The 16482-nt window shown below is 39.9% G+C and overlaps 1 protein-coding gene across 1 annotated transcript in view; it reads right to left on the reverse strand.

Moving 5' to 3' along the window:
* Positions 1-15177, reverse strand: part of MMP16 (matrix metallopeptidase 16) — a 173458-nt gene extending 158281 nt beyond the window's left edge. The window contains exon 1 of the mRNA XM_085053146.1: positions 14553-15177. Coding sequence (XP_084909272.1) covers positions 14553-14684 — 132 coding nt within the window. The 5' untranslated portion in view covers positions 14685-15177. The remainder of the gene's footprint in view (positions 1-14552) is intronic.
* Positions 15178-16482: the final 1305 nt, after the last annotated feature.

The following is a 16482-nucleotide window of genomic DNA, read 5'->3' on the forward strand; positions in this document are numbered from 1 at the left end:
TATGCTTTTCATTTACTCAGTTAAATGTTTAGTAATTCAGTGTTTTTCACACAGCTTGGAGTAAAACCTTGGATGCAATGAAATTAATGGCAAAATCTCACCATTCTGTGAAGTTTGAGTCTCATCCAAGTTGCCCAATGAAGACCAGATATTTTATTAGGCTAGTAAGTACATAAGTAAACAAATAACAGTTACATAAAAGAAAATAAATTAAATATGGGTGGATTCCCTTTCCTCTTCCTGTCTCTAGTTTCTTTTTATCACTGAAACATAGGTAGTATATAAGCTCCAAAAAAAGAAAGCATGGAGCAAAATTATACTTTCCATTTCTGAGTAACTCAGAAGGCTCTTGACTTCTTTAAACAACTCTATGAATTCTTTGTTTCAAATTTTAAAAAATAATCCATTTTTTCTAATACTTACTTCACCAAACATCATTACATAATTTTCAACCACATATTTAGCTATTTTATTTCTAAAAACAAGTCAAAACCTCTAAAGCCCTCAGATGGAAGGACATTCTAAAGTTAAAACTCCCTGTCTCCTTTTCTAGCTATCAGGATAAAGCTAACAGGCATGATGAATTTCTCTATTGTATTACTGGCGATGGGACATGAGAAAAGCTATAATTGCTTTAGGCTCTGTCTGTTTTCACTCGTAACTTTCACAAAACATCACAGAATGTATTGTTCCAACATTTTAGAAGCTTAGTTTCACCTTAAGAATAATTTCCTCTGGTGATTAGATAAGGAAGCAAATATTCATACAGACATTAAAACCTCCCAACTTTTAATGAAACAGAATCTTTATTTTGAGCAAAGTTAAAGAAAGAACATATTTCTACAGAATCCAAATCTTTTGATCCAAATTAAATTGACGTTACCTCCTCAGGAAGATCTTGCATGTAGAAAAATTATCTAATATCTCAATGGAAATAGCACCTAAGCAACTGATCTATGAATAACAATTATTATATCTTTATCTGACTGCTGGGACAAAAACTGAATTCTCTCGACAGTCAGGAAAAATTATGGAATTATTCACAAAGGATCTAAAATACTGTTTTATCTCTAAATGAGTCTGTGAGTATAAAACAACAGTACAGCTATATATTGCAAAGGAAGCTCTTCTGGATTAAAAGACTGCAGATATGTAACTCTTTCTTCCCAAATGCAGACTTAAAAATCCACAGCAGATCTAGTCTCTCTCTAATTACATGATAGCAGAAAGCTTATTTAAATAGTACATCAGGTAGCATACTCAAGTATTTCAAATTTTGGATTAACAAATCAAGTAAATAAGCAAACACAAATACAAGATGGTCAGTCACACTCTTAATCTGACACAGTTAATACTACAGTTTTGGAGACCTAAAGCAAAGAGTATAAATAAATCAATGAAATTACATACCTGCCTATGATGAGATCAAAATTCTGGTATTAACACAGAAATGTAAATTTCTGTTGACTTAATCCCCATTTTGCTTTACATAATAAAAGTACTAGAAAACAAGATAATTATTCTTGAAGGCCTAGAGCTCTTAGCCAAAAAAATTATTAAAATGTCACTTTCATTTTTATCTTCTTGGGGGTTATCTGTCAGACAACAGATACTTAGCGAGCTTATTCTTCTAAAATATATTTTCTTATTACTTACTTTTTACAAAAATGCTTAACGTTCTGTTCTCTTCCCTCAAGGATGACAAATAGCTGTTTAGATGTTTGTAAGTTTAGGAAGGAAACAAGCCTTTAAAATCACTTAAGGTAAGGCACCAAATAACAGTCAAAAGCAGTAAAGTTTATAAAACCTGCCATAAGTGTTTGCTCCAAGATAGATAGCACGTTTTACATGGATTTGAACAGGCTCAGGCCTGATCTTGTTACAGCTGAAAGCAAAACTGCCTTGTTACATTAGAGAAATGTTGTGTTCTTTAAATCCCTAACTAAATACTTAGAATATATGAGATCTAAAGATGTACAGCAGTCTTAACCTCTTACACTAAGGGATGAATATATTTAATAGTGTGCAGGGAATCAGAGTCACAGGGTAAAACTTGTAGTGGCATAAGGACGGAGCTCTGTTCTTGGTTTTGTCAGTACAGGTGTCTGGTGCGATCTGAGATGACCTACATTATCCAGGGGATAGGAGATATATCACTGGACTTTTAGAGGCCCATGATTTTCTGGAACAATATCTAGAGACCAAGCAAGTCTGACCACAGAGCCTAAACAGCACCGGGACCCTTCACAAGTGTAATGAATCCCACCATTGCAGAGGGAAGGGATTCAACCCCAAATTACAACATTGGAATGCCAGTGTCTACCTGGAGGAGCCCCACAGATATCAGTCTCATCACTCTCCGCCATCACTTAAAACTAGAATCAGGTTTTAGTTACCTAAGTAGAAGTGTCTAGTGTCATGTGAGCTGACATGGACACAGAGACTGGCTTCCTGTTGCTAGCCTAAAAAGAAGAAGCTCTTGTTGGTCCCATGTGATTTCCACAAGCCTTGTGCACAGCTTGGCCACAGGCACCTTAAAAGGTACTTGATACCCACATGTGAGCAACTTAATCACACTTCTAGTCAATATCAATCAAAGAGGTCAGAAAAATAGTTCAAGTCACTCTGAAACATACATTAACTAGTGGGTTGAATTGGTACCAATATTAACTGATTGGTTGGCTCCCTGTTTCATTGATTGCAGGCATCAAAACATTACTAATATATAGGGAACACGTACAGAATATTTGAACACTTTAAGTACTGTTCTCTCTAACTGAATTTCTTTCCCCATCTAACCCTGCAGCTTGCACACTTGCAGAAAAATATACCGCATGCAAACCATCCTGCACAAATCTCATCATCAGGATGCATATCAGCCAAGAAACTCAACCTTCCCACATAAAATAACTTGAGATTCTCATTTTGCAAATGTTACATCATTTGTAAAGCATGGATATTGTGACTGCTCATAATTGCCAGTGTCATGGACATCTTTAAGTCCGTGTTTGTGACCATATTAATGATGTAATGTGGGAAATACCAAACACTTTTTAGCAGAGCATAATATCTAGATATCCACTACACTCTTACTAGTATCCAATTTTATTAACTAGGTAGTAATACTTATATACCAAAAGGCAGAGTACTTCAAGAAAATCATAAATTAATCAAGCCCTCCTGAGATAATATCAGCAATCTACACACAAATATTTTAAAATCAGGCAGTGTTAGTCCATGTCACCTGCACTACGGAATTCAAATGGAGTGAAAATTTAATTAACCCTTATTTCTCTCTGCCCTTTCTTTATTTTTCATTCTCTAAAGCCAAAGAAATACACTAAAATACCAATCAGTGCACACTATTCATGCTCATATACAGCTCCTGTCTTCTTGGATTATAGGACAGCCATACCTTACAATCAGAAATTGCCTAACCTGAGCCAACTTCTAACTTCTGCCAGTAGCCAAATGAAAAAATCTATTGATGAGGATTCTTCCATTGTAGTATTCGATACTGTACTTTTATCATGTTTGGTTTTTTTAAATTCAAAATTCTGAAGTCCCACCACTGTGGATTTTACAACTTGACAATTTCCAGCTATATTTGCCATATTGATTTACTATGCAATCTTGCACTGGCAGAGAAATAGGTTTTTGATGAGTCTTACCCATTTCTAATATTTCCAATTCTATGGTTCAATAATGGTTCATGATGTTCCTGGCTGCAGGTAATGGTCTGTAGGAAGACAAACTAAGGGAAATGGAAAAGAGAGAGCAAAAGAGAGGAAAAGAGAAGAAAGGGGGAGAAAGGGGGAGAAAGGGGGAGAAAGGGGGAGAAAGTCCTAAGGTGAACACATGGTACAGGAACCTTGAGTAACAAGATTCAATTTCTACTTCTATCATACTTAATATGTCATCACAGCAAATCTTATTTACTTTATCCTGTCCCCATTAATTTCTTAACATCCAGGGGTATGTGAGCAGCATGTCAGCCTGTTAGTGCTGCCTAATATAAAGCATTAAATACCTGCAGCAGTGCATCAATTATTGTATGTCATAAAAATCCCCAAATATTCAAATACAAAAGGAGCAGCTTAGGTATTGTGATTACAAGGAAACATGAATGTATGTGGAACAATTTACTTGTTTAAGGGTACATTCACTCAAAACCAGAACATTTTTAAATTGTGCATTGTGTGATATTTAGAATCTGACCCAAAATTGATTTATTTGTTGAGACTTTTATTTAAAACCATTTTTAGTATATTTGGATTAAAAAAATTATTCAAATTTTCATTCTGAAAGAGACTGTGATACTCTATATCTTGAGACATCTAATGACATCCTTCACCTAATCTTAACAGCATTGTCTACAAAGTTTTGGTACTCACATTTTTAATGGTCAAAACCAAAACAAAACAAAATAAAAAACCAACACACCATCCCCTCCCCCCAAAAAAAAAAACAAACCCAAAACCACAAAAAATCAAAACCGGTGTTCGAACTGTTATAGACATGTTTTTACCTTTTCTGCTCTGGTACTTTTTTTAACAGGTTCACTCCTAGAGCGATTACATAGATGATTAAATTGAAATGTTGTATTTATATTTCATTATATTCCTCCACTACATTTTATGAAAAAGAGTGAAATAGTCCCAAGATAAAGGAATGATGAAGATATATTCCTGGCTCTTTTGCATCGCTTTTTTTCTATTGTTCTTGATATGTATTGCAAAAGGCTAGAAATACTCTTCACTAAGATCAATGCGCATTTGTCAAGCTAGGTTACAAAGATGGATAAACTATGCGATCCATATGAAGACTCACGATGGAACTGGACCCACAACCTGGATCTTAAGCCCTCCAGCAAAATGCCTCAGTCACTTACATCACATTCTTTTCCCTACATGTTTAAAAGTATATGCTACAGAGAAAAATATAATAAAGACCTTTCCAAAGCTAACATTTCATGTACAAGTAACAAAGTACAGAAGTACCAGAGCACAGCACTTCATAATAAATAAGGAAAACCAAAAACTGGAACACTGTCCTGGGTTGGGTTGTAGTTTTTTTATTGTTATTATTTCATTTTTCTAAATACGTAGAAGCATTGAGAGAAAAAAGAAAATGCCTCACATGCCAAGACCAAGATCATGCTGTACAGTTAGCAATATAATTCTATCCCTTCTCATAATAATAAAACATTTGATTGTGTGAAAGATCCTTTCTTTCACTTGCAATTAAATGTAAACCACGACACAGAGAGATACAATCTGTCAATTTCTCTGCAAAGACAGTGGGTCAAAGCAATTTCCTAGAAGAGCATCCCATAACCAATGTCTGAGGTAAAAAAGAAAAATGTGACAGAATCATCACCTTCAGATCTGCATGCCATACAAAAAGAAAGCAATTTCCTCTGTTGTAAACTTTGTAAATATCCACCAATACACTTAAATGAAGTATCTTCCTCCCATTTGAAAGATAGGCTTGTTTTTCTGTTTTACTATCTATGTTTTTAAAGACATTGATAATTTTCTTTCTGCCTTTCCGCTGGTAATTTTCTGAGAAAGTAAGTCTTCCCCTTGCCAACATCTATTTCACACCTGTAGGTGAATTTATGATTACATCCCAGAAAAATGAACAGCAACAATGAAATAAAACAACTTTTTCTCTACAATATCATAAAAAAAATACTAGAGACCAGGTTTTTGGAGGTTAGCATTTCTTTTCAAATAATCTATACAGCTTTGAAACCAGTTCAACCGTTTTGTAAAAGGAAAAAAAAAACCACACAACACAGAATCTTCATGTATTACCAACAAGTCACATGAGTAGGAAAATCTGATGAGAATTTATATAGATTTGGCTTACAGCAGTTACTTTGCTCCCCCTAACTGTGGCATGGTATGATGAGTACTGGTGACTTAAGACAATCAGAAGCTCAAAGAAGAGAGCATCAGAGCATCAGAGGGATATTCTTTCACATAATCACAGAATGGGTAAGGTTGGAAGGGACCACAGTGGGTCACCTGCACAAGCAGGGTCATCCCAGAGCACACGGCACTGGATTGTGTCCAGATGGCTCTTGAATATCTCAAGTGAAGAAAACTTCACAGCCTCTCTGGACAATCTGTTCCAGTGCTCAGTCACCCACATAGTACAGAAGTCCTTCATATTCAGGTGGAATTTCCTGTGTTCCAGTTTCTGTCATTGTCTCTCGTCCTATTGCTTGGCACTGCTGAGCAGAGCCTGACTCCATCCTCTTGGCACCCTCCTTTCAGATACTGATTGACACTGATGGCATCCCCTCTCAGTTGTCTCTTCTTGAAGCTGAAAAGGTCCAGCTCCTTCAGCCTGTCCCCGCAGGAGACATGATCTTGTACTGAGGATCCCAGAACTGGACAGAGCAGTCCAGATGTGGCCTCACCCGGGCTGAGTAGAGCAATAGGATCACCTCCCTCAAGTGGCTGGCAGTGCTCTTCCTAACGCACCCAAGGACACCATTGTCCTTCTTGGCCACAAGGACACACTGCTGGCTCATGGACAGCTTGTTGTCCACCAGGACTCCCAGGTCCTTCTCCACAGAGCTGTTTTCCAGCAGGTTGGCCCCTGGCCTGTACTGGTGCCTGGGGTTATTCTTCCCCAGGTGCAGGACCTGCATTTGCCTTTGTTGAATTTCAGAAGGTTCTTCTCTATCCATCTCTCCAGCCTGTAGAGATCATTCTGAAGGGCTGCACAGCACCCTGGGGTATCTACCAGCTACTCCTCCCAGCTTCATGTCCTCAGCGAACTTGCTGAAGAGGCATCTGCTCCTTCATCCACGATATTGATGAATAAGTTAAACAATACCGGGCCCAGTTAAACAGTACTGAACCCTGGGGGACACCACCAGTGGCAGGCCTCCCACTAGAGCCTGTGCCACTGATTTCAGGTCTCTAGGATCTGCTGTTCAGCCAGTTCTCAATTCCCCTCTCTGTCCACTCACTGAGTCCACACTTAACAAGTTTGTCTGTGAGGATGTTCTGAGAGACAGTGTTAAAAGCCTTACTGAAGATGAGGTAGACAATATCCACTGCTCTCCCCTCATCCATCCAGGCATTTGTGTCATCATAGAAGGCAATCAGGTTTGTCAGGCATGATTTAACCTTAGTAAATCCATTCTGCCTACTCCTGATAACTTTCTTATCATCAATGTGGATAGAGATGGCCTCTTTTCCAAAGCACTGAGCCAACCAGAATAGAGGCAATACCAAGAGGTAGTAGCAGAGACCAAGAGATAGTGGCAGAGACACAAATCTGCTTCCACCCCAGCCATACACTGTAGATGCTCTTTTAAGATGCAGCCATTAGGAGTTTTCTCCAATATTCCTTACAAAGACATCTTCTACAAATGCTCCATAACTTAACTGTCTCATTCCAACACTGTTATTCCACACAAGGGTCAATCATGATATGATGCATAATGAATTAATACAGAAAGCAAAATATTTTTCATCCACAGGCACAAAGCAATTGTTGAGTAATATGCTTTAGGCGTTTTTCACAGTGTAATAAAAACTGCTATTGTTCTACAGAGAGAAATCATCAAGTGACTTTAATGTTTTTCAGAGGTATTGCAGCTTATTGCTTCAGCTGCACATCTCCTAGCACAGCAGTTTTAACTCTAGAATATTAAGCCTCTTTCCAAGCGACTGGGTTCAAGCTTCAATACTTAAGATTGGACTGCCTAATATTAAGCACTGAAATCAATGGGACATAAGTTTCCTGGCACCCTGAAGCCTTGATCTTGAAATTAACAGGAGCTTCTAAACATGGCAAAAACACCTGAACAAGCCCCTAAGTCAATCATGTGCTGTAATACCTCAAACAGTATGCTAGAAACATTACTATCACAGCTGAAGTTCAGATAATTCCTCAGCTGGTATAAACCAGGTGTTAATAAGCAAAGAACCATTGTACCAACAGTTTTGGTTAATAAGTAAAACAACAGAAATATTTTTTTATCAGTAATTTATGTAAAATTTAATTCATCACAGAAATAAATTGTTGCCACTTAATTGCTCTTAGTGTACAGCAAAGATGCTTACAATGAAGGATGATAAGCAGGAACATGAATGAACAGTTGCCAGGCAACCAATAAATAAAGGTTCCAAATAGCATGACCTCTCTTTAAAGGATAAAGGTCTAATCATAATTATTTTTCAAATCCATTTCAGTGCCAACTAAAATCATGTTTGCAGCACTAATCCTGGCCTTCCTCATACAAAATGAAACCAAATCTGTCATTTGACATATCACAGATAACAAATTCAACAGACTCAACCTGCTCCTTCAGATTATGGTCAACAGTGCAGTTTGAGGATGGCAAACAGGTTTGATAATAAACTGGAATCCGAAACAGAGAGCTGAGAAGATTTATGCAATTTAAATAAGGTAATTAAAATAATTTTCTTAAGTTACATTTTTTCTTTAAGGCTCTTCAAATGGTATCAATACAAAATCCTCCAGTGTTTAACACCACAAAACGATCATTCAGTAAAGCTGAAGGATGAGACAGATTTTAAAATACTAAAACCAGATGCAGTTTGAAATGCTTTAAAATCTATACAATACCACATTCTTTCTTTATAAACTCTAACAACACAGTCTTGCTGAGTGCATAAGCAGAGCTGAGGTGCCTAGAGCAAGCACTGACCTTTTAGATGGATTCAAATAAAACTGACGAAGAGCAGCATAAATCTTAAACCAGTTAAAGAACACAGTATATCCACTTAAAAGAAACAATGAATGGGTATTCAGGAGTTTTACATTAGGCCTTCCAAATAATTGAATGGGGAGAGCTTGGGCTTGTTCAAGGTTTACTGGTGGGCTAATAAATTTTGTATTTATTTTAGTAAGTTCTCATGTCAGAAAACATTAGGAATACATGTTTTTGTACTTTTATCTTGCACTACATAAGGTGATTACATAAATCTCTTCTAACCTTTTTTCTATGCTTTCTTTAGTAGAAATGAGATTCACTAATGGCTGTGATGCTTAAACACTAAACGGTCAAAAATTTGCAACAGGAAAACAAGCTGAACTACAATAATAAACAAAAACGTTTTGTAACTAAGGAATAACATACCATGTCAGCTGTTAACCCATAAGGACAGGCACCATCCTTCTAACCTGTCTTTGAGAAGAGTACAGGCAACAGAATCCATGAACTTCCCTGCAACATTAGTAGCACAAAATGATCTCATACTTTACAGCAGAAAATGCACTCTAACAACTAAGTAGTCTACTCGTGTATTTCTTTGTATGAAATGAGAACCAGCTCATCATATAGGAGGTATTCACCTTCTTTGATAGAAAAACATTCTGTTGCCTACCATCAGACACATAATTTTCCAATTATTTTCCTTATGTAGATACATCTGCTCATCAGAGACCTTCACAGGATCTTTTCTTTGTATTTCTATTTCATCAATAAACAAGTAGGAAGTACACCACATTACATCTATATTTTCTTTGACTAATATTTCACCCACTAATCACCTTCATCACCTGATTCAGTAATGACTCTCCATTTTTCTAACAATTTCTATTTAAACTCCTTGTTCTAACAAAACTCCAGTTCATTTCACTGATATGCAAGAGTGAGATTCACAATTTAAGTAATTAAGAATCACATTTACTGACTGCAACTAAAAACAATGCAGAAGATCCTGCAAATTCCTGTTAGGATACATGGCACTCTTGATACCCAAACCACCTTAACTGCTTTTCCATAGTTTTCAGCTCGCATTTTAATGAATTATAAAAGTATCGTGTTGTGCCTGGAAACCTCACAACCAAGCCCAGTAGTTTGAAAGTGTGTAAAGGTAATATTAGAGGATTGTTTCCCTTCCCAAATATTTATTCCTTTTCAGTTGACAGTGGAACAATGAAACTGGTCTGGCTTTAAGCCTGAAAAACTAAGACCTCATGGAATAAAAGGTCATGCATTAACATTTAGCAGGAGCTGGAGGCTAACTGTAAAGTTTATTAACAATGAAAACAATGGGGTTCTCAGAAACTTATTACCATGGAGGAAACTGATGGTATTTTTCTGAAGTTTGGATTCCACTGTTTTTTGTTCCCCAACACACAATTTAACTATTCCCCTTTTGTAAATGGGAGATGACTGTATTGTTTTAAAGAGCTGCTCACACTAAAACAAGAGTCATTTTAAGACCTCCCCTAGGGATTTAAGCCTGTACATTTAGGATTAGAAGAGGAAAACAGAGCATAACTGCCAGTTTGAGGAGAAAGATGATGAGACATGCTTTCTCTCTACTGTTTCCCACATCACAGATAGAGTCAATGAAACTAGGTGCAATTCTAAAAACATTTCCCTCGACAGGGCATAGGCAGACACTTAGCTGGAAGAGTAAGCAGTATTGGATTCTGGAGATCAATCATATTCTAGATGCATGCTGATCCTGTCTTCTGATTAAGGGATTTTTGCCTCAATAACCATTTCTTTCCCCATAACAAAATGGTAATATTTGTTTTCATTTTTAACGAAATATAAACACACTTATTATTCAAGTTTATACAAACCTAATGGGTGACATTGGGAGACAAATTTGCAAAACAATACCAGCTCAAAGAGTGAAACATCATTTGGATTAGGAAAGCATACATATATATATGTACACACATACATACACACACTAGATGGATGATACTTGTGAACGATCATCTATAGATACTCCCAGTAACACACAGAGGAGTTACCTTTCAGCCACACAAAATAGTAGGAGAAAGAGGTAGTTAGTTGCTCTACCAGTTTTTAGTAATAATTATCTTCTATGTGTTTGATTCAGTTTTGTATTTGGGATGTTCTTTTCGTAACTGTTATTCCATTCATTGTCTCACTGATGGGCGTCTTCCCCAGCTAGTGTACAGAAATAGATGTAAATAGCAGCAAAACTCTACATTGATGACACAGTCTTTCTCTAATATACTTAATGGGATTACTGTTTTCAACCAATAGTTCAGCTCTGAAGAAAGCAAGCTAACAGTGTAGTCCTTAGTTTTTCTCATGATGTCAGAAAGAGTCTCACAAAAATGCAACTGGTGATCAATGAACTTTGAAAATTAATGCTAAAAGCTTCCTTCACATACAACTGTGTGATTCCTAAACTTCATCATGGTTTCTTAACCTATCAGTTACAATCATCTCTCATGAAGCTTTAACACAAAGCTCTCACCAATACAGAGTGCAAACATGCCCCTCTCATGCACCATATTCCATGATAGGAATCCTACACTGCGTTTCCATTACATGAAATACTCCATACATGAACACATTTCAGGACAGACAACTCAGCTATCACTGGAAGCTTGAGGAATTCATCCATGAAATTTTTTGGCTAAAAGAAATTGTACAGAGAGACAACCAAATTACAAGGAACAGAAATGTTCATACAAGCTGGTAAACTTCAGCTTTGTGTTTTACTTTTAAAAGGAAACATTATTATTTAATGTCTTTCAGCTACAGTGGTATCTCTTAAGAATTGCCCTGGCTCACAGCGCTGAAAAAAACAAACCAAAAAATTCAACAAGACTATACAGATTTCACTTATCAATCACAAAGATGAATTAAACAAGACAGAACAAGAGGAAATAAATCATCTCCACATTTTATCATATTCAACAGGTATTATCTGTACTTCATCTAAAGACAAGAAAGAATGAAAAGTAAATCTGCTCTGCAATCATCCTAAGCACTTGTTTCAGAGACATTTCATTCAACTATATGTAGACCACTTCTTTCCTGAAGCCTAATTTGCATATATATTCTTATTATCATAAAAAATCTTTGTTATATTTTCACAATTTAATGCAAAGTACAACTGCTTTATGCACTTGTGCTGACACGCAGAATTGTACAGCACAATACATACTTGCTATTGCCAAATCCTTTGCCTCAAACTTCCCATGCTTTTAGCCTTTGCTGTTCCCAGCAAAAAGAAAACTGAATTTTCAGCACTTTCCAAACAATGTGAACACAACAGTGGCTGCTTTGGGACAAATCTCAGGTTCATTTAGGCCAGGACCATGCAGTGGTCAAAGACAGTGACTTAGGGAAATGCCCCATATTAGGACAACTCCCAGTACAGCAATCCCCTGGAACACTCTTCTGGCTCCCAGCAATGTGTGGCTCAAAGACTTAAACATGAAGAGACTGGAAGTGTTGGCATCTGACAAGACTCTTTGTTTTCAGAAGAGCTGGAAAGAAGAGCAGGAGATGGCAGATTTCAAAAACGAGAAATATGTGCCCTCATCACACATACATGCCACTTCATTCTATCCAACAGTGTTTCTCACTCCTGATATTGTCTTTACCCTAAAAATGTGCTGTTTTCCATATGGAAGAGGTGGCAAAAATGAAAGTGTTTCCCTTCTTTCCTCAGAAAACCTACTCCTGACTGGAGCTGGCCTCCTGTTCATATTCCACTTGACTAAACCAATCTTTTTCTCCTCCCACACTAGCTCCATCTGCCGCCCGTCTCTCCAGCAGAGCCAGATGCCAGCAAAGCAGACTGCTGTGGGAGGAGAAAGTTCTGTCGCTGGAATTTCATCCCTATACTCTGCAGGGGGCCAGCCTGTGAAGCCTGGGGAGGATAGAGAGCAACTTCCTCTCTTCCACACTCCTTCCCCTGCTCATCAGTAAAGAAGGCAGCTGAGGACATGAGCAGAAGGATAAAACTTCAGTGTGTGCTCTGAAATATGCAGCTTCAATATGCATATAGCAGAAGTCTCACAACTGTACTCCAGACTTGAGCATGGTACACACTAGATAAACATGTGAGAAGACATGAGTCCTGCTGCAAAGAGTTTATAATAAAACAGAAGAAGAGATGCACATTTGTGATAAGGATCAAATGAGTGACTAGAGGAGAAATGACAGAGAAAAAACACTCAAATTTATAACCAGGAGAGATTTTACTGCTGTGATAAAAATACAATACTTTCTGGAGAGACAGAAGTCAAAGAAGAAGCAATGGATGAGCATTGTTAAACTGAGAGAATTGCATGTGGCAAAGGAAACTGCCTGTAGAGAAGGAAAGACTAGGATGAAAACAGACATGGAGAAAGAAAACGTAGGTTCTTTATACATTTGATGTCATCTTGCATGAGACAGAAGGAGAAGACGTACAGGTAAGAACTTTAGACAAAAAGGGAGACAGTCTAGGAATGGAGGAGCATCTGCACGAACAATCTTGTCAGAGAAGGGAGCAAGAATGTGTGTCACTGAGTGAGAACAAGAGCTCATATAAAACAAGCAAGTGTGCATATGTGTGAGACAGGGACACAGACTTCATTTTTCTGAGAGAAAGAATTATGGGAACTCAGGAGACTAAAGAGACTAGAAACCAAAAAAGGCTGGTGTATGGGCACAGCAGTAAGTTTTGAGTGGGGTTGTCAGGATAGAAGAAACTGAAAGAAAAGAGTGATTTAACAGAAAACCAGAGTTATGTATAAGAAGTTGAAAGAGCACATATAAATTACAGAGACATAACAAGAAAAATCAAAAAGTTGAATTGACAAGGAAATAGATACATCACATTGCAATAGAGTAAGGGATCACAGTAGAACAAATGGAGTGACAGGATGGAAAAAAAGGAGGAAAGAATACATGCAAAGACGATAGAAGTCAGTAAAGAAACATTAGTTACGTGGAAGAACTATGTAAAAACTCCTAATAGGAAAACTGGGAGTGTAGACAAAGGTGACTGGAAATGGATGTTCACTGAATTGTCCGTTTAGACTCTTAGGCTTTGCCCATCTAGGTACCTCTACATTTTAATCATCATTTTCTTTCGGAAAAATACTGTTTCCTTCTACTCCACACCCCCTAACTTCCGAGCTGCAGTTGCACCTTTATGCCGTTTGTTTCACTATTTCTAGTGGCAACTCTTTTTCTTACGTCCACATGGGAAAACGATCTTATTTTTTTTCAGATACTCTGAAAAGGACACAAAGAAACGTGCCAAAAATCTCAAGTTTCCTTCCTCCTGTCCCCATAATGCTCTTTCATTCATTCTTCTTTGGAAAAAAAAAAACAAAAAAAAAACAACAACAAAAAAAACCCCAAAACAAAACAAAAAAGGCTGGGGAAACTCAGGAATACAGTGGTATCTTAAGTCCAAGCCGTTCAGCGAACCTCTCCTGAGCTGCAAGTACACACTGCGCCCCAGGTTTGCCCCGTTCCCGGGTGAAGGCTTCCCGTCTCCCGCGGGCTCGGGCAGCGGGAGGCACGGGCTGCGCTCCAGCGCCGGCATCGCGCTGCCGGGATAACGGGATCTCCGGCTGAAACGCATCCATCAGGCGGGGCAGCGCGGGGAGGGGAGCGAGCTACCGGCTGCTGGAAGGAAAGCCTACTCAGACGTATGCCCTGGCTGCTGGAAGACATGGCTGGCTGGCTATTTGATTTGAGGGACATAAAAAAAGGGAAGGGAGGAAAGGGAAAGGGGGAAGCACACACGCTCGCACACGCATCCGGCTGATCTTACCTCCACATTGAAATACTGCTCCGCTTTGCACACTGTAGCACATAAAATCCAAATGAAGGTTTGCAAGAAAAACACCCTGGACTGAGACACGAAATCCAACCGGCTTCCAGTGCTGGATGCGAGTACGATCATAGTGAACTGTGCTTCGGCGGGCGGAAGATCTCTCTCTTTCTCTCTCTTCGCCTTAAATGCACAAACAAACCAACCTCCCCCGTGTCGGTGACGAGTCCGTAGCGCAGGTTCACCCACAGCCGGGGAGGAGGAGGAAGAGGAGGAGGAGGAGCAGACACTTCGCAGCACAGGCGGCGGCGCGGCAGGGTCAGCTCTCGCTCATCCTCACCGCCAGCCCGTAGAGAGGGAATGTGGGGTCCGAGTGCAGCCGCTGCTCCTGCACGACTCCTCTCTGCCCAGCAGCAGCAGCCACCTCCCCGTGTCCTCCCTCCGCTCCCGCCTCCTCCTCCTCCACCTCCTGCCTCCTCTCCTCCTCCTCTCGTGCCTCCTCCCCTTCAGCCTCCGCCTCCTCCCGCGGAAGGCGGGCCGGCTCGGCTCGGCTCTGCTCGGCCCGGCTCCCTGCCGTGGCCTGGCCCGGCCCGGCCCGGCCCGGTTTGGCTTGGTTTGGCTTGGTTTAGCTCGGTTTGGCTTGGCTCGGTTCCGCTCCCGTGCCCGGCCCGGCCCCGCCCCGCCTCGCCCCCCGCCGCTCCCCTCCACTCCAGAACGTTCAGCCGAGCCCTACACGGCCCCGCCCCGTAGGCGGCCTGAAGGCTCCGGCCCCACCAGGCGGCTCCGCCGCGCCAGCGCCCCGCGGCAGCGCTCGCCGGCTCCCGGCCCGGAGCCGCCGGGAGCGGTGCTGGGGTTCGGGGCCCGGGAGCGGTGCTGAGGATCGGGGCCCGGGAGCAGCGAGCGGCCTTGCCCCGCCGGCCCGTCCGCGGGAGCTGCACCGGTGCCGGGGCCTCCCCGCCCTCCTCACGGGAGCGCCCGGCGCGGTGCGAGCGGCCCGAGGCACCCGCGGCTCCCGGCAGGCGCCAGCGCGGTGCCGCTGCCCGGGGAACGCCGCGCTGCCCTGCCCGTGCTGCTGCTCGGCTGGGGGAACATCTGCTAAATGCGTCCGAAAATACGGCCTTACACTTAAGGGAAACAGCATGTGAAATACTATAGCACAGGCTAACTATGCTGGATATTGTCATTTTCGACATGCCTGGTGAATACTGCTGATAAATTACTCTGGCAGTGATTTTATGGTAAATGGGACTTTGTATGCGGCCCTTTAATACGTCATGCAGTGAAAGGAAGATGAAATTATCTGTAACGTCAGTGGACAAGATACTGCAATAATGCATCTTGGGGGAAAAAAACCAACGAAACTCCAAGCTTACTGACAAAAAAAGTGACAATTTAAAAATTTTCTCTTTTATCTTACTTTTTTCTTGCTTGTTTATCTAAAAAGGTGCAAAGGTACTTGATCCTTATACAGGACAAACGGGAAATAAAAGATGTACCTGACATGAAATTTCCATACTCCAACACTTGGATTCGATCACTGGAATTAAAATACGTGCAGACTAGATGTACACAATTTTGACAGCACCTAGTAGCAAAATGTAGGAGTGTATTAGGTTGTCCACCATTTGATATTTTAAGAGTAAGGCAGTTAATTTGAAAAAGACATGATCTGCCTAACCAAAAGTAATCCAATTTAAGCAGAATTCCTTATGTGATATATTTTTTTCACATTAAATGCTTGATTGAAAGGCGTTTTCTGTTCTTCTGATTGTTAGTGATGTGAATAATAAAATTATGAACTAGAGTGTTGCCAACAAGGTAAAAGGACTTGTTGGCACTTTGGTAGCAAATATGGGAAGTGAAATTAAAGAAATGAATAATTAAGCACAAGTTAAAGAAATGTCTTGGAAGAAGCAGGAGAAAGCGTAAT

This window comes from Lichenostomus cassidix, chromosome 2 (assembly GCF_008360975.1).
Source record: "Lichenostomus cassidix isolate B80296 chromosome 2, HeHo_3.0, whole genome shotgun sequence".
NCBI lineage: Eukaryota > Metazoa > Chordata > Aves > Passeriformes > Meliphagidae > Lichenostomus > Lichenostomus cassidix.